The following is a 23,525-nucleotide window of genomic DNA, read 5'->3' as shown; positions in this document are numbered from 1 at the left end:
TTTGCTTAGTCTTTTTAATTTGCTCCTTGATAATCAAATGAATGAGAGACACAATCATAGTAACTATTATCATCATTGATAATTATTATTAGTATATTATTATCATTATTACAATTAAGCTTTGTTGTCTTCTCCAATGTTGGATTACAATTAGTTTTTTTTTGTTGATGATTTAAGTGGAAACAAAATAAATAATATTTTAAAATACAATCTACAATTTAAATTGATAATACAATAATATATATAAGTGAAATTAATTGTTCATTGAACAAAATTAGTTTCCTCTCCTTTTGCTTTTGTTTTCAAATTATATTTGGTGTGATCATTGTTTAGGATGATAATCATTGTGTCTTATGATGATGATAACTATGATGAAGATGATAATAATGAAAATATTAATAATAAACTACTAATGATGTTGTTGTTGTTGATTAGTGGTCATAACATTGAAAGTTATGTTTGAAAGTTCAATTCTCAAGTGTTTTTAGTTTGATTGTTGCCGATCAATTAAAGTTGTGAAATGATTTTAAGCAAAAGTTGTTGATGATAATTTGTATCTGATTATCTGTTGATTGAATTTGGAGAAATTATTTTGATTGTTGTTTCCTTCTTTTCGTTGCTTTTTTCTTGTTTTATGAGCAAAAACTTTTATTTCCATTGATTGTTGATGATTATTTACGTAGAATGTCATGTAAATCTTGAGGTAAACAATTAATCACACCATCTAATTGAATCTCAACCTTTTCGACAATACCTTTGTCAACAGGTAAACTTTCGTTGTCAACGGTTTTCAGTTTTTCCTTCATGGTTAATATTAGATCAACTATTTCAATTTCTGCTTTATCTTCAATCCATGAGACAAGATTTGCCTTTGAAATTGATTCAATGTGAAGAGCTTTCAACTTTGAACTGACCTCACCAACTCGAGATTCATACCAGGCAGAGAAATTGGGAGTTCGAAAAAATTTACGATACAATGAGTTCCAATCACCTTTGATACCGGTTGTCAATTGGGGACCAGAAGTTTCCAGGGTTTTTAGGAAATCATCAGGATTAAAGGGTTGAATCATTGGGGTTGATTTAAAGGGAGAAATATCTTTTTGTAATGGCATCAGAGAGGCTAAATAACGTTCTAGAGGAATTAGAAAGCTCGATGTTAATTCAATGAAATATCGTCTCATCAAAGTACTTTGAACTTCATGGGGACGACGAGATTCTAATCCTTTGAGTAGTTTCTTTAAAATCACTTGATCCTGCTGAAGAAAAGGCTTATATCGAGTGTATAAACCTGGTTTACATTCAAGAGTTTTAATTGTCTTTCCTTTCCAAATCTTGGCAGCGGGAGTTTTTTTCGGAGCTAAATCATACCAAAGAAAAGACAATTAGAAAACAAAACGTAAATGACCATTATAAAAGCTTACAAGGAGGAGTATATTCACAAATTCTGATTATATGAGGCCAATGTTGTAAAGTTTTCGCAAAAAATGGATTCGTAACTCCAAGTATCACAGGAGGTCTGAAAATCAAGAAAAGGTCTCAATTGGTTTAATGTATTTCGAAGATTTTTTCTATTTTTTGTAATACTTACGGTGATTGACTTTTCTGGGTATACTCTTTGAACTCGGTGTCATGAATCGTAAAGAAAGGCCGAAAATCGGAAGAGTATTTTAAAGGCCAAATCATCGAGACCAGAGATTGGACCATTTCACAGCAAATATCGGGTGTTGGTGCCATGACGATTATTGGTTCACAGGTAAGAACAAGTTCCCACATAAGTTGAATGTGAGATATTATGGAAAGGAAACATTTAAAAATGTTAAACTCATAAAGAGAGGGTATTATGATGGCGGGTAGTGCTAAAGTGGAACCATTGAGTAGATTGTTACTTGAAGGTGATGAAGGAAATTTAGCCGCCGATTCACTTGTTGGAGAACAACTGAAATCATCATTTTTATGAGGAATATGAATTTGTAAATGAAAACCTAATAGAGGGAGATTCAGAGTACATCCTGGACTCGGTGAGGGCCATAAATCAATATTATTAATGGCTAAAGAAAAGTAAAGGTATTAAAAATTAAAAATTGCACTTAAAGTGAACAATTTGAACAGAAAAGAAAATTCAAAAATACCTTCTAATAAAACTTCTTCTCCATTATCAAAATATTGTGGAGCTATCACAGATATTATTTGAGAAAATAGATTCACAAACGGAAGCCTTGTTAGTATTACAAGAGACTTTTGAAAGTAGCCTCGACGAGCAGTTCGATCTTTAACTTGGCGAAAATAAACATAACCGTAAATGTAACAAGCATCGGCCTGGAAAGAGAGACGGAAAATTAGAGGTAAATACAAGTATATTTATGAATTGTTTCGTGCATAATAATTAGAGAGTTTATAAAATCAAGTGAAGCGATAAAGAGATTTAAAAACCAACCTGAAGAGCACTTAAACATTCATTATTGTAATCACGATAAATGGTGAACGATTTACGTGCCATTGGACCTAATCGAGTTCGAAAATGAAATTTGGTATCACCCATACAGCCCGAGTTACTATCTGGAAACGACAAGTAGCATATATTTGTTTTCTATGGGGAAAAGTAATAAACAAAAATCGAAAAAGAAAAAAAGAAAAATTATTTCCCATTTTTTGGGTGGAGATAAATTTTTAAGGCCTTCGATTTGATCTATTGTGTTTGTTAACCATAACAAAAAAAGAACCAGAAAAACGTGTTAACAGTTAACTGATTGTTCGGTGTCAATGTGAAGCTGGAATTTTGATTGCAATCGATTCATTTTTTTTCTCTTTCTTCTTTCATTTCTACTGGTTCCTTCTAAAAATGTTATTCCGGGTTCGCTTGAGGATTTTGTTGGTGGTGTTAATTGTGATGACGTCAAGTTGGGGTATCATGAGAAAAGAAAGAAAAACTTGTCAGTACTAACCTCTCTTTCGCTCAGTTTAACATGAGAGGGATAAACTTTCTGCATGAATATTGGGGAGAAAAAGAGAAGGAGAGAAAGAGGGCAACATTAGAAATATATATACAGGTAAATAACAGTAAATCGGGTCAACATTTGAATTATTTTTCTCTTCTATCATCATCTTTCAATAATATCGATGATGGTGATAGGAGGATATTCATCAAATACCTCAATCGCTTGTCCTAATTCAATGTCAAAAGTAACCAATGCAACACAATGAATCCAATTACGAAATCTATCATATGGCAAGAGAATAAATTTGTCTGAATGATTGGAATCACCATTAGTTTCAAATTGAGTTGGAGAATCATTCCAATGATTGTTATCCATGATTTTTAATCTGAATTTTTGGTAAAAAAAGAAGAGAAAATAATTAATCATTAGAAAATAGAGAGCTGATTGGTTAACCAGTTGATTCTCTTATTTTTTTCTGGAATCAAATATTAATACTTACAACAGTAAAAGGTTGATAAAATGTAATAAATTTCTGAGAACCGGGAATTAACTGTGGTTAAATTGAGATAACCTTTGGATGATCATTGATGATGATTGTTGTCAGCATTATTTAGATGGTATTAGAAATTTTCATCAGTCAATAGTATTTTCAACAGAAACAATTTAAAAGATGAAGGATAATCATCGTAATCATGTAGTTTCAAGAAAAATAGAGTAAATTTTTTAGGGCTCACAAAATAAATAGACACAAACACACAGAATGGAAAGTGAGGTTTACTTTGATTCTAATTGAATAGGAAAAAGAGGCAAGGTTAACTGGAGAATAGAAGCAAGAAAAAACGTCAACAGGTAACCGTTAATTGTTCAAATTGTAAATACAATTAGTGTTGATAGTAGAGAGAAAAAAATCAACCAAAATCACAGTTTGTTCATGTCACTTTTTTAACTGCAACTGTTAAGTGTTAGGGTTTTTAGTTCAATCACAGCAAAAATAATAAATTCTGTTGAGAAATCACTGAGGTCAGAATAAAATTTGATAATGTTGTTAGTGTATTCACACAAGTGATTGAAAGGATGGAACGAGGCGAGGAAATTAATAAATTGATTATCTAATAATAGAAAGAATAATCAAGAAAACAGCAAGAGGAAAATCTAATCAAAGGTATGGACACATTGTTAGTTTGTTGAATGTTGAATTTTTCTGAAAAAAAATCAGGTAATTAAAAGGTTAAGATGAATCACAATAAAGATACTCTCATGAAGATCGGGGTAAGAGGAAATTGTTGTTGATTATCAATAAACATAATCAACCAGAAATACAACCAATCTTGATGAGAAAATTATTGTTGATCTTGTTGTTTGATGTTGATGATGTTGGTTGTTGATACTAATCAATGTTGACTCTCTTGTTGTACTCTCTCCTTTCCAAGGACATGTAAAGATGATAAACTGATGAAATTAGATCAACTGATGATAATGGTAATAGAATAGAAAATAATAATTAATTAGTAATTTCAACTAAAGAATAAAAAAGAAAGAGAATTAACCAAATGTAAGTAAACAAGAAGAAAGAGCAAAACTGGAATGGAGATCAGATGTTTTTCTCTCTTTCTCTCCTTCTCTTTCTAATAGAAAAGAATTTTTTTATTCTCTTTGTTCTGTTTTCTTTTTTTTTCCTTCCTTTCTCAGGTTATGGTTTCTGTCTATTTTCTAATTAATTGTGTTTTGGTCTTTCATCGATAATCTTTATTTCCATTTGGTCAACAATTAATCTTCTTAACAATTAGATTGAAGTCTAATTCTATTAGCATCTTAATCGGTCATTTTTTTGCTTCTGCTGATTGTTGAAAGGTAAGTGGAACTCAAGGATTTTCGCTTTGAATCTCAGGTAAGTTTAGTAATTATTTTGTTATTAAATCTCAATATTGTGGTGACATTTATTTCTGACGTTTGGTGACTGACCCCTTTGGTCAGTATTCGTGAGTAGGTGGTGAGAAAAAAATAATTGTCTCATGAAATGTTGAATTTGTTGCGTCTAAATTTTTTTGACCTTCTTTGTTTTCTTTGTTTTCTCATTTTTTACCTTCTCTTTCCGTTGCTATAAATGTTTCTCATTGGAGATTTTATCTTCTTGCCGATTTCGTTGAGTGCCAGTCAATAGATTTTAAATCTTAGATGAAATAGTTGCATTTTCATCTAAGTTGAATCTATCATTTTAATTATTACCAAACAAATTTAATCAATCGAGGCGAAAATGGATAAGAATGGAAAAGAACAAAAAAATCAAAGACCAGGTAAGATTTTCAATCTTTCTCTTAACTGAGAGAAGATTAAACTGAGCAAAATTATGATTGATTAACTTCTAACTTCGTTGTCGAGAGTAAACATTTGAGCTACTTGATTAATAGAAACATCTGAAGGACGCAAATTCGGTCATTTATCAACATGTCCAACCTCAAGAATTACAAACGAAACAAGAACTCGAGATGAATATCGGAATACAGGATCAGATTGGTTCGATAAACAGAGATCAATGAATCGATGGTAAAAATGGAACATGTTATAATTAACTGACCACCTTTTAACCCTCCAACAATTAAGGAATTTTCATCCTTTTGAAAAGGGAAAACCAATTTTAAATTATTTCCAATGTATCGAATTTTTTTTATAAACTCTTTTTCTCTTGTGACCACAACGAATTAGTTGAGTTAAATTATGAATAAATAAACTGCTCGAATGTAGGATTGATTTCTAACAAAACGAAGGACCAAAAGTCATTTTGAAAGATTCACAATTAATTTGTAAGTTTGGGAATTAAAGTTCATCATGAGGTGTAGTTGGTCCGAACAATTGTTCCTCTGGATAATATTTGTTCCAAAATTTGGGCGGAATTAAAGTGAAAAAGTTATTATATGCTTCCATCAATTCATCATGAGATAATAGTTGATCTTTATTGGCATCGGCTGAGGCCACAAGACGAGCGGCTTCTTCGTTATGCCTTTCCGTTTGAACGGTTAACCAATATTCAAGTTCCTTGGGATTCAGGTGACCATCATTATCTTTATCAAGATGAGTAACGAAATGATTTTTTTGAACCTACAAATAGATAATCAAAAAATCAAAGGTTAATTGGAATAAGAGAGAAATTAATTTACATTCAGTTGAATCATTTACTTACTTCACTCCATTCTGGTTCAGATCGATCTCCTTCTGGTGTGATTGAGATCAAATGTTTCATGTATTCGTCCATTGAGATTTTGGAATCGCCATCAGTGTCCATGTCTTCGAGACCCTCTTCGGCTAATCGTTGCTTGACAACCTCTGATTTAGACTCTTCAGGCCACATGAAATCTTTAAATTCCTCTTTGGTTAGAATGGTATCATTGTTGGAATCGGCGACTTCCCATCGTCTCTGAGCTCGATTTAACATTGTCTCCCAAACTAATTTATCCGCAGGATCAGAACCCGATTCGGCCTTCATTTCCTCGGTGAAGGTTTTATTCTTATACTTTTCCCAATCAATAACTTCCAATTCGGTTGGTTTATATTCATGCCAACTATGTACTTCTTGAAGAACTGGTTCATAGAAAGCCCATTGACGGTCAAGATTTTCTTTGGTTATTTCAAAGTGCATCGCGTCTAACCAATTTTTCACTTCTTCTATGGTCAATTGTCCATCTCCATTTTCATCATATTTCTGATAAAGACCAGATAATTCAGTTTGAATATCTTCTGGTGTTGGTTGTTGTGAATAACCATCATTTTCACCATCAAATACTGGCGCAGGTATTTGACTCTCATGTAAACTCTCATCGTCCCCTGGTTTACTGGAACCATAAACATAACCATTAATTGTGAACAATAACAACAATATACAAGATGAATTGATGACCAGTGACATTAAATTACTTTCCATGGTGACAAAGGGTGTGGGATGATGTTAATTAGTTAACAGGGTTTGAGAGAAAACAACAGGTAAATACAAAACGGAAACAATTGATTCTCTCTTTTGCTGCTTTCAATTGTTGATTGGAAGATTTTCACAAGTTAATTAGATCTTTCTCAAGCCAATTTATCACCTTGATGTAACCAATTGAAATTACTGTTGATTAAATAGAAAATTAGAAAAGTAAACAAAGAGTAAGGTGAAAATGAAGGAATAGAAAAATTAACCTACGTCAACAATGTGATGGGAAGGAGAGAGTCTCTTGTGAGGAGACTTGTTTAACTAGATTTTGGTGGATGGGGAGAATCAACTTTCCAATTTAATTGTTGGGGCTTATTGTTAACCCATGTTAACATATTCTATTCCACAGGATTCGAACATTACCTTTTTTCTTGAATTCTAAACTTGATCCAATAATTTGATTCCATTGTAATTTTTGTTCGTTCAATGGTTTGATAGTCTATACTAATTAGTTACTGTTCCTGGTAATTTAATTGTCACCATTTGAAGAGATGACGATTTGAACATCTTACAGTTAAAGTTTCACAGGGACTTTTAAACACAATTGTTTAATTGTTGAAAGTAATTGATGATTTACATTGTGAGTTTAATGAGGATATTGAATGGAAAATATTTCCTATAAAAACCAAACTAATTGAGAAGATAAATTGTCTCAAATCTAATTAACGATCATCAATAATTGTCCCAGGACAGAACTGACAATCAGCAAATTACCGACTTAATCACTCAGGAGATTTCATTCCAGAATAGGTAAGTTTCATGTTACAATCAGCTAATTGCCATGACAATTAAGTGTAACAATGGACAATAAATAAATATTATTGATTCAATTGTAATATTATTACTTTGAGTCGGAAGATGAACACGAACACAATTAACAACGTAATAGATTGAAATACATTAAACGATAAAATGTAATTGAAGTGATTAACATGATAATTATATTTTCGTTGTAACAATTAACAATCGTCTTGAAAATCTGGTTAAGGACTGAACCAGATATTTCCAGATACCAAAGAACAACTGGTAAGCATGGATTCGATATTGGATCAGCCAAATCAGGATTCGAATATTTTGTTGATCTTTTGGGTTTTGTTGTGATGAAAATTTCATTTCAATGTTTAGTTAATTTGATTAGTTTGATTTAAATAGTTGAGAATGTCAACTAAATCTAATAAAAGATTAAAATTTGGATTATTGTTGATCCTTGTTCTTCAAACAACGGGATGTGTTCTTCTATTAAGATATTCAAGACACCGGACAAAAGATTCATCCAAAAATTACCTTGTATCAACAACCGTTGTCTCATCTGAGATAATTAAAGTGTTAACAAGTTTAATTGTTTTATTAGCTCAAACAGGTAAGTTAAATTTCTAATTAATTGTTACCCTTTAAATTGGTCTTAATCATAGAATGACCATCAACACATTTACTGAGTTAATTTTTCGGTGATTCTAATTATTAATTGATATTCTTTTTGTCTTCACCATGTTTGTTGAGAATCTTTTTTTTCTATTCTTTTCTCCATGAGTTTGATTTTCTTTTGTAAATTCTATTCTATTCTATTATTTTATTTTTATTCTTTTCTTTTGTAACTTCTTAGGAAGCCTGATGTCATGTATGAGATTGCTTTACAAAGAAATGATTCTTAATCGCCAGGAATCCTTAAAATCTGCTGTACCGGCTTTATCTTACACAGTACAAAATAATTTACTCTTCGTGGCATTGTCTCACCTTGATTCAGTTACTTATCAAGTAAGTATCAATAATTTCAGTTTCTCTGGTAATTAACTATTGTTATTGCTTCTTTTACCTTTTATCAGTTAAAATAAACATTACAGTTGATTGGAAGGCTGTCTCATGTCTTTTGACAGATTTGATACTCGATTGTCTAATCATCTGTTTACTTTCCTGTCTCTCTCTGTCTCTCTCTTTTTCTCCTCATTTAGGTAACTTATCAGCTGAAAATTCTGGTGACAGCAATTTTCTCAGTTTTGATGTTGAACAAACGTCTCTCTTTACTCCAATGGGTGTCACTGATCATGTTAATGGCTGGAGTTGTGGCAATACAGTTACACGATCCATCAGCACAAACGAAATCATCTGAACGTCAAAATGATCTTATCGGGTTAATCTGTGTTCTAATTTCGTGTTTTCTAAGTGGATTTACTGGTGTTTATTTTGAGAAAATTTTAAAAAAAGGAGATCAAAGTTTATGGATTCGAAATTTCCAGTTATCTTTTATCAGTTCAATTATCGCCTTGATTAACGCACTTGTTCAAGATCATTCAACAATTAGTTCACTTGGTTTCTTTCATGGTTATGATTATCTCACTTGGACTGTTATCTCAATTCATGCATTCGGTGGTTTTATCGTTGCATTTGTAATGAAATACGCGGACAATATTCTCAAAGGTTTTGCCACTTCCATTTCAATTGTCATTTCGACATTGATTTCGTTTTATTTATTAGACGATTTCACACCTCAACCTTATTTCATCTATGGTGCACCCATGGTATTAGCCGCTGTTATCCTTTATGGTTATAAATGATTCGTTGTTAACAATTTGATCAATTCTGAAACTTCTAAACCAATTCCAACGTAATTCCAGCAACAACAAAAAATGATCAACCACTTCCCTGATTCTGTGTAACTTTTACAATTGATTAATTTATTTATTTATTTTGTCAAGAAATTTCATTTTTTCAAATTGGACTTTGATCATGTATACAAATGAAAACAACAATCAACTGATTGATTGACATTCGTGATCAGAAAGGCAGCTCAAAATACCCAACAACTTAATGGTAATTTTTAAAATGTTTCTAGTCTCATTGAGTAAATACAAACTTCAGATAATCATTTAAACAAAAAAAATTTTTTCGCTACAATAAAGTGATACGAGTTAATTGTAAATATATAATTACTGACAGAAATCCCAATCAAATACAAAGATGCCAATGTGACCAAATTAAACAACATCAATATTTGTATCAACAAATAAACTAATGATCAAATTTTTGCACAACCAAACATTTTGAGCCTCAATCATTTCCAAAATATTTAATCATCCAAATGAAAAGTAAATGATTAAACTTTATCAAATGTTATTCTAAACAATTAATAAGTTATCTACCTTTGAGGCCCCGAATCAGGTACAAGTTTTCATGGAAATTGAGGAGAAATTGATTTTTTCTATTGATGCAAATGATCAGTTGATTGAGAACTTGAAATCAAGTCGATAACCGTTAAAGAGACCAAGATGATAATCAAGGTGAGAGGCAGAGGGAGAGTGAGAGGACAGAAAGAGGGAGTTAGCATCTGGCACGCGCCAAAAGCTAAATCGACGGTTGAACGCGTGTTGAGGATCAACAACATGTAAGTTTTGTTAGCACATCGAAATGGTGAACAGATGTTGATGTTCATCTACAACAACATGACCTTTAACCTTGATAACCTTTACTACCATTCACCTTTTCCCTTCATTCAAGTTTCTTGTGTCTCCTTATGGGTTTTCAATTGAATCGCTCAGCTGATTTACTAATTCCCATAAAAAACTTTTCGCTATGGGTAATGATTAATTCCCATAGAAATAAATTAATTCAAATCTTTCACTTAACGATGATAATTATTCATTTATTGTAAAGATAAAAACAGAAATAAGTTAATTATACTTTCCATAAGTTGATTATATCTTCAACTTTATGGGTCAAAGTTTTTATAATTACAGTGATTACATTTAATTTATATATACAATTATGTAAATATCGAAATCGGTTAATCAAGTTGGTGACAGTTTAGGAAAAGTTAATTGTTGAACAATTGATGTTGATTTTTTTTGTTTCACGGGGAAATTGATGAAAATGATTTAAAGTTTGTTAAACGTAACTTTCTGTCATTTTGTTACATTGACTAAAAGCTTGTTCAAGGTTTAGTGTAACTAAATCAACGGCATTGATCAACTTAATTGTTTCAGGTTTTAACATTGAACAAAGTCTTCGAAGAGCAATTAACGAAGCAATTAGCACAGTCTCACTGTAATTACGTTCCCTTGGCTCCTTACAGATTTGTACTAATCTTTGGCAGCCTTTTAACTCGTAAATTAATCCGGCGACGTTTTGATTAGACGCTAATCTGGTTAACGCTGTGGCCACTTTCTGTTGAATCCGTTCAATGGCCGCGAGTTCAACTTCATCACCTTCAACGGTGATCGGTCTCATTTGAAGGGCACTAATTAGATAAACTAATGCACCACATTTAACAATTTCATTAGTATCAATGGAAGACACATTTGCCATAATTGTGATGATTTGATCCTTAATTGCGGTATCATTAGAGAACCGGGACTTTGATCGAGTCGCAGTCATTAGGATTGAAAGAGTTCGAGTTCGAATGATTAACTCAGGCTCGTAGAAAGAGATATTTGCAATGGAAGCAGTGATTAGAAGGAAAATCTCATGAGAATCTGTTTCGGTGGCAACAGCAATTAACGAAGTAATTAACTCATCCAAAGGTGATCCATTGATGAAAGAGGCAAGACAAGTGTCTTTCTGAGTTGACCGTTTATAATCAATGAATGGAGTTGTAATTTGTACTAGAAATCCAGTTATCTCTCTGATCACAATTTCTGATGTTTCCCTTTGCAAAGGGATGATTATATGTTTGTCCATATCAAGACGATTATAAATTGTCCTAATTGCGTCCGGATTAATACAAAGGTGAGTTAATGTCCTAAAAGCAGCGGCTCGAATTTGATCTTGACCAACAAAAGGTTTACCAAGAATATTTGATGAAACGATTTTAATCAGTCGATTGATTATTCCATTGTCTTGGACGAAAATGCGACAAATGTAAGCATCGTTTTTGGTCAATTGCCAGAGGGCAAAAAGTGACCATTTAAGGGTCAAACTTTCAATGTGACGATTAAGTCCTGATGAGATTATCTGAATGAATAAATAGATAATTTGAAAACAAAAAGAAGAGGAAACAAATTTGTTAATTACAGAGTTTGAGATGAATGGTTACATTGATGGATCGGAGAATGAGAGTTAATCAAAAGAGATCAATTTAGTGTCTAAGTTAACATTGTAATCCAACCGGATAAACTACAAGAGGATTAGCATAAAAAATGATTCTATCTACTTTTCTGGATCATCTGAGTCTCCTCTTATTACGAACCCACTTTGACCTCCGTCTCCTTTAAATAACAAGCGACTTCAACTTCCGTCACATTGTTAATTCCCATATGTACATAAGGGAGATCTCTATGGTTCGAGATGTACATTCGAGCCATAGACCGGATGTAACTTCCTCTTCCTTTCATCTTTCATCTTTCTTTTTGCTTTTTGTTAATTTTCTGTCTCGTGTCAACATTTAAATTGCTCTTTGATTTTTATGACATTTCTGATTGTCATTTGTTTTTATAACAAAAATTTGACATTTTCCAATACAAGTTTCATCTAGTTCTTAGTTTTTTTTTTCTCTAGAAATTAATGTTAATAATTACCTGACATTCCCATCTGATTGTTGAATCGACTAGTTCACCGAGTCTCTCCTTTAATTTACGGAGGTAGGCCTCAAGTTGGGCATTGTTAACCTTGTTTTTCCGTAGAAAATCAGTCATAAATAAGTTCAATGTACCACAAATTGATCGAACCTCGTCCGCGATTTTGTATAAAATGGCCAATTCACTTTCGGGTCTTTTACGAGCACAAGTATCGACAAGATTAACAATGTTACTGTAGATTATGTTGAAATCGTGTTGACAATCTCGAAGTCGTCCACAAGTTACTGGTAAAGTGTCGATGAGAATATCAATATCATCGATAATTTGAACGGAAGCAAATCGAACCTTTCGAACTGAAACTTGGGCACATCGAACCGATAGAGCACGAACAGAGTCTTGTTCTAGAGCGACTGATTTAGCCTGAAGAGCACTCAGACTTTCCATTTCAGTTCGACGACGAATTTCAACCAACCATTGGCCGACACAAGTTCCTGGTCCTGGTAAATCACTTCGAGCAACAACAACTCGAGCAGGAGGATGAGGAGGAGATGATGAAGGTGATGAAACAATTAAATTATTTCGATGAACAATTTGATTACTTTTAGAGGGTTGAATCATTTGCTTCATAATTGATGAGAAAATAGAGAATTAAAAGAGTCACAATTTAATAAATACAATTTTCACAAATCTAATAAAATGAGATGTTGATTCTATCAATGTTCATGTTTAAATGGTTCAAATTGTCGTTTACTTTCAAATCTGAAACAGATAAAGAGGAGAGAGAGAGAGAGAGAGTGATAACCGTTAAAAGAGACTAAGGATGATAATGATGAGAGGGGAGAGAGAGAGAGAGAGAAGATGTTAATATCTAAGGAGAGGGAGACACATAGAGAGAGTGAGAGAGAGCATCTGGCACGCGCCAAAAACTATAAACGGTTGGACGCGTGCCAAGGATCAGCAACATATAACATGCTCATAGGCAGATGTTGATATTACATACAACATGCATCCTCACATTATCATCATCATTATCATCTGATCATCATCTTCATCTTTAATATCAACAATTACCTTCTTGCACCTTTACCTTTTCCTGTGTGTGTGTCTAACTCTCTCTCTCTCTCACCTTTGGTACTTTGATGTAAATTTTGTCATCTTATGTTAAATGTCAGCTGATGAGCAACCATGTTAATTGTATTGATTAGTCTAATTTGCTCTACCTTAAAGATTGATGGTAAGGGTAATTAATTAGTTATAATGTGACACACATTTCAAGTTGATTGGGGAGTAATAATTTCATGTAAGAATATCAACTTTATTTGTACAAGAAAAATTGAATCTAATCAACAATTGATTCAGTTTTGTCCTTTTAATTTTGGGTCACTAAATTTTTTGTTTTTGTTTACGATTTTTTCAAATCTCTAAAATTAAACTAACAATTGATTGAAAAGAATTAAATAAAGGTACAATTATTTATGTTCCTCTTCTTCAACGAGTCTTTCATAATAATGAATTATCTCGAAGACAACCTGTAGATGGAAAATAAAAATGGAGGAAAAGAAAGAGAGAGAATAACATTAGTAAAATGAACTGGAATGAGAAAAACAATTAATTAATTACCTCACACATGATGAGAATAATAACCATCCATTCTAAGCGAACGTGATGTTTATCACTTAGATGACTTTCCAATAGATTCATTAATTCTAAACAGTGATTTAACTTATCGTTCATCACTTTGGTTCGCTTGAGAGTATTTAGATAACTACAAGTTTGAATAAACAAATTCTCTAATTCTTGCCGATCCCAATAGAAATCCGGTGTATCCAATAGATCGGAGCTTAAATTGATCTGATGTCGAAGACTAAATAGTTCACCAGTTTTACGAAAAACTTCATCTTGGGTTAATTTGATTTTCTTTCCATCACGAATGTCGGACGATATAAATTTAATACTATCAACATAATAATCTAATGAAGATTCCCATATGGATAATTTAACTGAATTAAGAAAAAAGAGGAACAAAATTCAAAATTAAATTAGTAAAATTAGTTGAATAAGAAGATTAAAAGTAATTGGTTCTACCTGATAAAGCTAATGCATTGGAAAAAGTGTATTGACATAAAGGTGGATCTTCATTATCAATTAATTGGATAGTATTTCGACTAATCTTTGATTTAACACTGTGAGAAAAAGATTACAAGTAGAAAAGTTAATTAGTGAAATATTTAACAGCAAAATGATGCAAATAATTTACTCAGTGTATGCAAATTGCATCTGCTCATTTTCCTCGTGAACCAAATCATCCGGGTAAGATTTTATTTCAAAGGCACGTAGTAGTTGGAGAGTATTTTTTATCTTTGATGGAGAAATGAGATTATGACAAACAGATAATTAGATTTTGAAATCATGTAGAAAAATTTGTGTATCAAATATACCAGACAAAACTAACTTCAGTTGGATCAAAATTCCAGAAAACGGTTGCTCCATCTCTGCATAATTAGATGAAAATAGAAAAGAATTAAAATTAACTCATCTGATTTGATGATTTCTTTCGTATTTACCTGAAGATATACATTGTAGAAGGTTTTGCAACATCATTGCCTTTATTCAGTTTGAAAGAAATTACATCATCCGCTAAATCATCACTTATCTTCACTTCAACGAGATCAGTTTTTTTAGAGAGGACATCATATAGATCGGAGAATCGATACTCCTCAGCGGTACTAAAGGCTTCAACCATAAGTAAATTCTAGGCGCAATTATGATGAAAACAGGAGAAGAAAAAAAAACAAAAATCAACAAATTATTCAATAAAATCAAGAGTTTGAGGATAAACTTAAACGCATTTCAATTTAAATCACTTACCTTATTGTTAAGACTGGGAGATGATTTTTTCTTAGGTGATCTGACAAGAGTTGCTGCTTTCAATTGAAATAATTGAGCCTTTGATTCCTGAAGAAAGAAAAGACAATCAGAGTTAATAAAACAAAGTGACAATTTAACCAAACTAATTACCTGACTTTTGAACCGGTAACATGTGAGGTTTTCAACTTTACCATACAAACATGTTAACGATTTAACTTTGGAATTAAATTCAACTGGACCACAAGGTGTTCTAGAAAGTGTAGATAAACATCTCACTGATTGTCTGAAGAATATAAAACCAGTAACAGATAACATTTTAATTGGAATCAATAATTAAACACAATTAAAAGTGAGGATTAAAAAAAGAAATGATTTTAACAAAACATCACAATGTTTTCTATAAATGAGCTGCCATCTAACGGCAGTGGAGAAAAAGAAAAAAAAATTTTCTTCACATGTTTTTGTTTTTGTTTTCCTTTGATTGATAATTTAAATTGTTATTCTATTGATTCTATTTATAATCATGTCTCTTTGTAAACAAATTGGTAAAGATCGAATCATCTTGGTGACACCGGAAGAATTATCTCAAGAGAGTAACATTCAATTACCTGAGATTAAACCAGAAGATCGTGAACCAGGATTAATATTACCCAATGGTGAGATTAATTGGAATTGTCCTTGTATTGGTGGAATGGCCTCTGGTCCATGTGCTTATCAATTTCGTGAAGCTTTCTCATGTTATCGTGCCTCATCCACCGATGAAACAGATAATAGAGGCTTTGAATGTGTAGAAAAATTTGCTCAATTACAAGAGTGTATGTCCAGTTATCCCAATTTATATCCTAAAAGAGATGATGAAGACGATGATTTAGTTGGTGATTTGACAAACACTGACGATGATATTAAAGGTACCAGTGGATCTCACAGTAAAATCCAAGATGAAAACATCACTGCAACTGGAAGTGGTAAAAAAAACTCTTAGCTGATATCAAACAATCAACAATTTAACAATTAACATGAGCACAAACTAATATCAATCAACTGTTTCTCACATAAAACAACAAACAAGGCCAAAATTAGAATTAATCATTCATGTAGTTTGTACTTTATCTCAATTTATTGTTAGACAAAACAAAAAAAGAAAACTCTATTTACATTTAATATAAAATTAGTTTCGAAATAAATTAAATTCTAAATTTAAAAAAAAATTTAAATGTCTCGAAATTGAATTTGCTGTGAAAATAGCAAATTCTCAGGTTTTCCTTGATTGGCTATTCTCACGAACCGCTGGTTCTCATTTTCGGTAAACAAACCAAGAGACAAATCAATCAGGTCTTTCATTTGATTATTTAAAATTCCTATTTAATTCCTAATTATTATATTTAATTTGTTGTTTTATTTTTCTTCCTTTCTTCCTAATTTTGTTATTTTAATCTTCTACTTTCAATTCACACGATGTCTTATCAACTTTATCGTAATACAACCTTGGGTCACACTCTTCAAGAAAGCCTTGATGAGTTTGTTCAATGCTCTCAAATTACTCCACAATTAGCACTTAAGGTTCTTCTTCATTTTGACAAAACAATCAACATCGCACTGGCCAGTAAAGTTAAAACTCGATTAACGTTCAAGGTAATTAATAATTTCCTTCCATCAATTCCCATACCTTTTCACCCTTTACCTTGTAAATTCTATTCTCTTAAATTTTTTCTTCTCTCCTTACACTTTATAGTTTATTTTTTTCTTCTCTTCTTTTTTGTCATTTTTTGTTCTTCTCTCTTTTGAAAGCTTCTTTTCCACTCTAATCACAACATTTACCAAACAACATCATCATTTTTACCTGCTTTCCTTTCGTGTCCTTTTTTTGACTAATGGCTTCTTGGTTTACATTTTTTTTCTATTCTCTTTTTCTTCCTCTCTTTCTCTCTCCTTTTTCCCTTGTTCCTCTTTTTAGGCTGGTCATCTTAGAACATACCGATTTTGTGACAATGTTTGGACTCTAGTGCTTAAAGACGTTGAATTTAGGGAAGCTCAAGAATTGGTTAAAGTGGATAATGTTAAAATAGTCGCTTGTGATGGTAAAAGTCCCAATATAAGAGATGAAAGAGATTGAAACTCTTCTGTAACATACTAATAGACACAAAAATCAAGTTGAAAATGTTACAAAAAAAAGTATAAATATGTATTTGGGTCACCTGTGTATTATTTGAAAAAAAAGTCAATCTATTTGGAGAATTGAAACCAAAAAGAAAAGCTAAAGTTATATCAACACAGCGGAGAAACAAAAGGAAAAAAAATCAAATCAACCATCGGACACTTTCCCTTTCAAAGACAAACAACAAAACGAATGTCCAATTGTGTCTTTCTTCCAATCACAAATCTCTTATACATTCAGAAAGTTTCTTTAGTCATCAATTAATTGTCTTAATAATGACTAACTCGAACCTATCATTATTTCTTCCTATATCTTACTATTTCTCTTCTTACCTTGATGTTTCTTTCGCTGTGAATTTCTATCCATGTCAATTTTGGATAAAAGAAAATCAGTTATCTTTGTGTTAACCCACCACCATTACCACCCACCCACCTACTCAACATTTGAATTTTTTTCCCTAAAATCATTGAATAAAAATGCTGAGAAGATGCAAATTGTTCCAGACCTAAGTACATGTATGAACAGTAAACTTCATTTACCGATAATAATAATAAGTGATCAATCAATCCCTAGATGAGTGACACATTAATTTAATTAAAATTTTTCTCTCCAATTTAGTTGATTGTTGTGGGAGAAAGAGAGGGAGAGTGTATGTGTTTAAAGTAGATTGTTAGCAAATTTCTTCCCATCAGTAGCTATCTTTAGCTACTGGGAAACTGTTCCATCTCCAGAACAAGGTACAAATTATGAACGAGGATTGAGTATGAGGATGAAGTAGATAAAGAGAGAGAGAAAAATAGAAAAGAAAAAAAGAATCATTAGCGTGAAAAGAAGGAGAAAGTGAGGGAGAGATAATAGATAGTGAAAGAAGAGATTAGAGAGAGAGAGAGAGAAAGCGACAAAGAAAGACGCAGAAAACGAGGAGTGAAGAGGGAAAAGAAAATGGAAGTCATGGAGAGAAAGAGAGAGAGAGAGAGAGAGACAGACAGAGTAGATATGATTTAGATGAAAATTTTGCCATCACATATTGTAGTTAACACTTGAGTCGATTGTCCTTTTCAACTTGTTGGCCTTTACCCTTAACTCTCGCCATTCTTCAACGAGTACCAACATACTGTCACTTGGAATGGTTTTTTGGGTAATCGCTTCAATTTGTCTTTCTAGATCAAAATTTGAATTGGTCAACACTTCGATGACACTGTCTTTACAAGCGGATACATCTGATTGAACAGATACTCCTGCATAGTCATCACCACTCAGATCTGTATTGATTCCAATTGATTGCTTATCAGGTCCATTTGCGATCAAGGTCTGATTTATCCGACTTAAATGCTCTCTCATAGTTGTTGAACAGTTGACCATTTCTTTTAATTTGACCATCACCTCATTTGCAGAATCAGTTAATTCTTGACAGGAGCCACTGCAAACTTCACGGAGTGATTTATTATCATTGATAACTTTCTCCAATTCTTCTTGTACTTTGATCTTCTCTGCTTCTAGATTTTCAACTTCTTCGAATATATCCTTGAATTGTACTTTCTCATCTTCCTGTTTTCTTTTCTCTTTTTTCAATTCATCTTCTAGCCTTTTGATGGACTCTTTTGAGTTTTTGTTCTCATTTTGCAATTTTAATACTGATGTGACCAGTGAAGTGTATACAGGATCCTCAGGTTCATCTGTTTGGTGTTCAGCTATAGAAAAAAAAACAGAAAGAAAGTAAAAGAAAAAAAATAAGAGTCAGTAAAACTTCATAGACCAAAATTAAATTGTAACGATGATGAAAAACAAAACGGAAGAATCAAAAATGGTCCAAACACTTTGAATATTAATGAAACATGATTGAGAAACTTTAAATTAAAGGCATTTCATTAAATTTACCTAAACTCTTAGGATCATCGAAAAACAAAACGAAGGTAAGATAAGAGGATAAACAAAGTAAATATAATACTAACCATACATTGATGATTAACTCAATCGATGGACACAAATGAATCAGGAAAAATAAATTAGATTAACGATTGATATTAAAGATTGAAAGCAGAATGGAATCAGTTCAAGGTATGTGGTTGGAGAAAATTCTGGTTAATCACATTTATACAATTGTACTTGCAATGGAAAAGAGAAATTTGATGACAGGTAATGAATGGAGAAGGAGAAATTAATTTACAAATTCCAATCAACGGTTAATCAAGTGCAATTATAATTAAAAAGAGAAACAATTAAATTAAAGAAATGAACACACAGAAACAGAAAAGAAAGTGAATCTTTTCAATTAGATTTTCTTTTTTTCAAAAGAAAAGAAAAAATCGATAATCGACAATCGATGTATCGAAAAATGAGAAGCATTTGTTTTCTTTCAACAGGCTAACATGTTTTCTAATTAAACTTAATCATCTGATTGATTTAATTGTTTCTTTTTTTGTTTTTGATTTTTCAATTTACGATTTTATTGATTACAAGATTTGTGTTAAATGTGAAAGTCTAGAGAACCAATTGGTATGTGATTAGTTTCGCATTGATTTTTATCTTTTGTTTCATTCTAATATTTGTTGAGTTATTTTTTCTTCTTCTTTTCCCTTTTTTTAGTTAATCAGTTAATTGTGACCTTTAAGATTTGTTTTTCTTTTCTTTAGTGAATAATGTTGGCAAATCGATGGACTAAATCGGTCTCTTGTTTCTTTCAACCTAATGTTTCATGTCTGAGATTTTCTAGCTCTTCATCTTCATCTGGTTATGCTGAATATGAGAGAAAAAAATTTGCTCGGAGATTCGGTAATATAACTCGTCATCATGATAAAGGTAAATTATTTTTCTTATCTCTCTTGTTGTTGATTGTACTTTCTTTCTAATCATTTCGTTGTTATCTTATAAATTTTTGTTTCGATATATTCTTCCAGGTTTACTTCCCAGGTTGAGTAGACAAGAAGCTGGATTAAAATCAATTCCGGTGAAAGCTACTACTAACCCATGGCATCCAAGAAATGCTTTACTTGGACAAAATGATTACATTGATATTCTTGGGACTGGTAATACTCACCCAGCAACTTTATTAAAACACATCCCATGGTATTTAAGAGGTTGGAGAGGCCATGAAATGGAAATGCTACAAAGACAAGCTGCAGTTGATACATCAATGGAAACCTCTCGTCCCGAAAAATGGCATTACCTACAAAAGCGTATCAGTTATTTATACCATTTTAGAAATCGAAGAAGTAAACCACCAGCAAAGTGCCCTAAATATATCTAAAAATTCAACACTAATCATCCTCCAAAAAAATCTTCAATTTCCAGAAAAACAAAAATCTAGTTCATTGTAACGATATTGATGAAAATAATTTCTCAGCCCAACTCATGTCACTTATTAGATAGTGACCATGATTTACAACTAATCAAATCTTGTATCAATCCCCTCCAATACATGAAATCAATGTAGATAAATTAAATAAAAAAATCGAAAAACAATTAGAATGATAAACAATTAGAAAAACCAAAAAACGCCCAAATTAAAGTTCAACACGTTTAGTAACATTCGAACTCGTTAGATGTCAGTTCGATCGTTTTCTTTCTTTCTTGTTTGTTGTTTTGAGATTCAATTAAACGTCAAACATTTAGTTTATTTAGTATTTTTTAATTACTCGTTTTCCTAATTAATTGGAATCTTGTTTTTCCTTAAATTTACTCTTAATTGTATTAACTAAGGTTCTTTGTTATTGTTACTTTTTATTCTATCATATTGCCTTAACTATAGTAGAGTTTTGTCTTGTTGTCTCTCTATCATCTTAACCTTTTCTTTTTTCCCTTTCTCCTCATTTTTGTTTTCTACTCTTTCCTTTATTACAATTTGATTCTTTTTTCTCTACCAACAACCTGATTCCTTTCTGATTCACCTTTATAAACCATCATCATCATCATAATCATCAGCGTCTTCTTGTTCTTCGCTATCAATAATATTCAAAAACATCTTCTTTATCATTAAATTTTCTGTTCATTTCTGTTGGTGTGGTTACAAAATTTCCGGATACAAGGTTTCACAACTCAAGCCAATAACATATACACACACCTTGGTATAGACTGTGGAGGAGGTATAAAAGCTCAAAGAGAAAGAGAATATAATCAAAGAGCAATCAAATCTTGGTTAAATTAAGCAATTATGAGTAAGACACCTGCTGCAACTACTAATGGCGAAGGTCCAACACAAGAATCTACCCGACGATTGACCGTTAAAAAGCAAACCTTGGATGATGCTTATGCTGCTCCAGCTAATTTTCTTGAAATCGATGTTGTCAATCCAATTACTCATGGAGTGGCGAGAAATCGTTACACAGATTATGAGGTTCGCTTAAGGGTAAGTTGTCATTATTCAGAAAGGGGAGTGGATTCTATTAAATACCATAGTGTAGTTAATTTTCTCCCTCCCTCTCTCTCTCCCTTTCTTCTTCTCCTATCTTCCCAGTGAGAGAGAGAGATTTATTGACATTGTAATGTCATGCTGCTTCACGCTGAGGCATTTACACGATTTCACTTGTAGGTGTTATTCTGATCACAATGAATCGTCTTTCACTTTTAACTAGTAATTTACCTTTCTACAGTTATCTTATTTTCACAATAATCAATCAATGATTTCTTTTTCTGTCAATTGATTTTGACCTTAACTCTTTGATTACTCTTGTCAAATTGATTTAACCTTCTATTGTCTAATATCTAATGGATTAATTTATTTTTTTTCTTTTCTTAAATACTGAAAATCTAGACCAACTTACCGATCTTCAAGTTAAAGGAATCAAGTGTACGACGACGTTACAGTGATTTTGAATGGTTACGCAATGAATTGGAACGTGACAGTAAAATTATGGTTCCACCGTTACCTGGTAAAGCATGGAAACGATTAATGCCCTTCCGTGGTGATGATGGTATTTACGAGGAAGATTTCATTGAGGAAAGGAGAAAGGGATTAGAATCGTTTGTTAACAAGGTTGCTGGACATCCTTTGGCTCAGAATGAGAAATGTTTACACATGTTCCTCCAAGAATCAAACCTGGATAGAAACTATGTACCTGGTAAAATAAGAAACTCTTAATTAGCGATAGTAAAAAGCCAACAGCAACTAAATTAACTCCAATAACAACAACAATTAACTTTCTACTATTCACTAAAACGACAACACAACCACAACCATACACACAACCATATAAAATAATACAAAACACTCACAGAGTAAATTACAAGCCAACAATAAATCATTAAATACCAATCAACAATCAGGAAGATGAAATAACAATCTAATTAACAAAGAAGCTTCTCCATCAGCATATTCCCATTTTAAATCCTGCTAATTTAAAAAATCTAAACACCAACAAACAAACAAAATGGATGAATGTAAATTAATTACGTATGATTATGATAACAATACCTATTATATAATATTTACTACTATATATTTGAGTGAAGTTTCACCAATCAGTTAATCATCATATTGTAAACGTTACTATTGATGAGCAAACCACAAAAAATACAAATATAATTAATTTTATTAGATGATCAAGTTACATCTTTGATTGAATGAGCTTAACAATTATGGGAAAATTTAACTAATTGTTATTCTTTTTCTCTAGTATTTTCTTTCTCACTAATTGTGATTAATCAACAAGTGTAAGTATTTAGATTATCGCGATTGTCCTAATGTAATTGGACCGTTTGAACGAAGTGTCTCCAATGTTGTACAATTTTCGGAAACTAAACGGTAACAATTAAAATATTATGGTAACTGATTTAGCGAAATATAATCAGTAAATAAGGCATTTTCTTTTCGTTTATCAGAACAATTAACTCACACAATTTCTATGTCAATTCTTGGGTAAAATTTATCGAAAGGATTAATTTTCGACCTTAAATCTCTCGTTTTAACCAAGTGGCCGATTCTTAATCTTTTTAAGGAAAAATATTAATTAGTCGTTTTTTCTTTTGCTCAAATATAATTAACCCTCGGGCTTGTCCATTTTAGGATCTAATTGACTTCCTCCACCTGCTGGAACTTTGATTATTTCAATTAATTAACTAAGACCTTTGATTAAGATGACCAATCAAATCAGACC

The 23,525-nt window shown here is 31.9% G+C and overlaps 10 protein-coding genes and 1 long non-coding RNA gene across 16 annotated transcripts; 6 read left to right on the top strand and 5 right to left on the bottom strand.

The window, feature by feature from the left end:
- Positions 1–60: 60 nt before the first annotated feature.
- LOC128386676 (protein DENND6A-like) lies at positions 61–4,536 on the bottom strand. Of its 2 annotated transcripts, none has more exons than XM_053345851.1 (8): positions 3,439–4,536; positions 3,150–3,321; positions 2,943–2,981; positions 2,435–2,587; positions 2,130–2,316; positions 1,589–2,048; positions 1,422–1,516; positions 61–1,357 (listed from the first exon to the last, which is right to left on the bottom strand). In XM_053345851.1, exons 2-8 carry the CDS (start codon positions 3,309–3,311, stop codon positions 672–674), a joined length of 1,782 nt encoding a protein of 593 aa, XP_053201826.1. In that variant the 5' UTR covers positions 3,312–3,321; positions 3,439–4,536; the 3' UTR covers positions 61–671. The 2 variants fall into 2 exon arrangements, with proteins under 2 accessions (XP_053201826.1, XP_053201753.1); XM_053345778.1 differs by having other exon boundaries at positions 3,436–4,535.
- LOC128388723 (uncharacterized) lies at positions 4,355–5,484 on the top strand. The gene is made up of 4 exons (XR_008325331.1): positions 4,355–4,488; positions 4,626–4,824; positions 5,057–5,230; positions 5,345–5,484. It is a non-coding gene; the product is annotated as an uncharacterized LOC128388723 (long non-coding RNA).
- LOC128387324 (calumenin-like) lies at positions 5,475–7,844 on the bottom strand. 3 transcript variants are annotated; one of them, XM_053346672.1, is made up of 3 exons: positions 7,267–7,844; positions 6,115–7,038; positions 5,475–6,032 (listed from the first exon to the last, which is right to left on the bottom strand). In XM_053346672.1, the coding sequence occupies exons 2-3, from the start codon at positions 6,850–6,852 to the stop codon at positions 5,751–5,753; spliced, it is 1,020 nt and encodes a 339-aa protein (XP_053202647.1). In that variant the 5' UTR covers positions 6,853–7,038; positions 7,267–7,844; the 3' UTR covers positions 5,475–5,750. The 3 variants fall into 3 exon arrangements, with proteins under 3 accessions (XP_053202647.1, XP_053202573.1, XP_053202505.1); XM_053346598.1 differs by lacking the exon at positions 7,267–7,844 and adding an exon at positions 7,114–7,258; XM_053346530.1 differs by lacking the exon at positions 7,267–7,844 and having other exon boundaries at positions 6,115–7,107.
- Positions 7,845–7,985: 141 nt separating this feature from the next.
- On the top strand, positions 7,986–9,937 carry LOC128387531 (UDP-N-acetylglucosamine transporter-like). Its single transcript, XM_053346758.1, has 3 exons — positions 7,986–8,263; positions 8,507–8,658; positions 8,853–9,937. Exons 1-3 carry the CDS (start codon positions 8,062–8,064, stop codon positions 9,453–9,455), a joined length of 957 nt encoding a protein of 318 aa, XP_053202733.1. The 5' UTR covers positions 7,986–8,061; the 3' UTR covers positions 9,456–9,937.
- A 582-nt stretch (positions 9,938–10,519) lies between these two features.
- Positions 10,520–13,551, bottom strand: LOC128386830 (protein inscuteable homolog). The gene is made up of 2 exons (XM_053345964.1): positions 12,411–13,551; positions 10,520–11,847 (listed from the first exon to the last, which is right to left on the bottom strand). Exons 1-2 carry the CDS (start codon positions 13,035–13,037, stop codon positions 10,783–10,785), a joined length of 1,692 nt encoding a protein of 563 aa, XP_053201939.1. The 5' UTR covers positions 13,038–13,551; the 3' UTR covers positions 10,520–10,782.
- A 139-nt stretch (positions 13,552–13,690) lies between these two features.
- LOC128387015 (required for meiotic nuclear division protein 1 homolog) lies at positions 13,691–15,662 on the bottom strand. The gene is made up of 8 exons (XM_053346182.1): positions 15,429–15,662; positions 15,279–15,365; positions 14,975–15,162; positions 14,863–14,902; positions 14,668–14,768; positions 14,496–14,593; positions 14,031–14,410; positions 13,691–13,939 (listed from the first exon to the last, which is right to left on the bottom strand). Exons 1-8 carry the CDS (start codon positions 15,591–15,593, stop codon positions 13,880–13,882), a joined length of 1,119 nt encoding a protein of 372 aa, XP_053202157.1. The 5' UTR covers positions 15,594–15,662; the 3' UTR covers positions 13,691–13,879.
- A 43-nt stretch (positions 15,663–15,705) lies between these two features.
- Positions 15,706–16,325, top strand: LOC128388543 (mitochondrial intermembrane space import and assembly protein 40-B-like). Its single transcript, XM_053347991.1, has one exon. The coding sequence runs from the start codon at positions 15,802–15,804 to the stop codon at positions 16,258–16,260; it is 459 nt and encodes a 152-aa protein (XP_053203966.1). The 5' UTR covers positions 15,706–15,801; the 3' UTR covers positions 16,261–16,325.
- A 250-nt stretch (positions 16,326–16,575) lies between these two features.
- LOC128388633 (transcription initiation factor IIA subunit 2-like) lies at positions 16,576–17,945 on the top strand. The gene is made up of 2 exons (XM_053348093.1): positions 16,576–16,910; positions 17,233–17,945. Exons 1-2 carry the CDS (start codon positions 16,734–16,736, stop codon positions 17,389–17,391), a joined length of 336 nt encoding a protein of 111 aa, XP_053204068.1. The 5' UTR covers positions 16,576–16,733; the 3' UTR covers positions 17,392–17,945.
- Positions 17,946–18,007: 62 nt separating this feature from the next.
- Positions 18,008–19,666, bottom strand: LOC128387690 (chromosome partition protein Smc-like). The gene is made up of 2 exons (XM_053346972.1): positions 19,386–19,666; positions 18,008–19,124 (listed from the first exon to the last, which is right to left on the bottom strand). The coding sequence occupies exons 1-2, from the start codon at positions 19,390–19,392 to the stop codon at positions 18,454–18,456; spliced, it is 678 nt and encodes a 225-aa protein (XP_053202947.1). The 5' UTR covers positions 19,393–19,666; the 3' UTR covers positions 18,008–18,453.
- A 122-nt stretch (positions 19,667–19,788) lies between these two features.
- Positions 19,789–20,895, top strand: LOC128388322 (39S ribosomal protein L51, mitochondrial-like). Of its 3 annotated transcripts, none has more exons than XM_053347810.1 (3): positions 19,789–19,929; positions 20,067–20,232; positions 20,331–20,895. In XM_053347810.1, exons 2-3 carry the CDS (start codon positions 20,073–20,075, stop codon positions 20,678–20,680), a joined length of 510 nt encoding a protein of 169 aa, XP_053203785.1. In that variant the 5' UTR covers positions 19,789–19,929; positions 20,067–20,072; the 3' UTR covers positions 20,681–20,895. The 3 variants fall into 3 exon arrangements, with proteins under 3 accessions (XP_053203785.1, XP_053203860.1, XP_053203717.1); XM_053347885.1 differs by having other exon boundaries at positions 19,791–19,929; positions 20,046–20,232; XM_053347742.1 differs by having other exon boundaries at positions 19,791–19,929; positions 20,020–20,232.
- A 159-nt stretch (positions 20,896–21,054) lies between these two features.
- Positions 21,055–22,971, top strand: LOC128388230 (sorting nexin-12-like). Its single transcript, XM_053347647.1, has 2 exons — positions 21,055–21,778; positions 22,184–22,971. The coding sequence occupies exons 1-2, from the start codon at positions 21,584–21,586 to the stop codon at positions 22,508–22,510; spliced, it is 522 nt and encodes a 173-aa protein (XP_053203622.1). The 5' UTR covers positions 21,055–21,583; the 3' UTR covers positions 22,511–22,971.
- The last annotated feature ends 554 nt before the right edge of the window (positions 22,972–23,525 follow it).

The sequence above is a fragment of the Panonychus citri genome, unplaced genomic scaffold (assembly GCF_014898815.1).
Source record: "Panonychus citri isolate SS breed McGregor unplaced genomic scaffold, ASM1489881v1 Contig00001, whole genome shotgun sequence".
NCBI lineage: Eukaryota > Metazoa > Arthropoda > Arachnida > Trombidiformes > Tetranychidae > Panonychus > Panonychus citri.
This window is presented reverse-complemented; position numbering and strand designations above follow the sequence as displayed.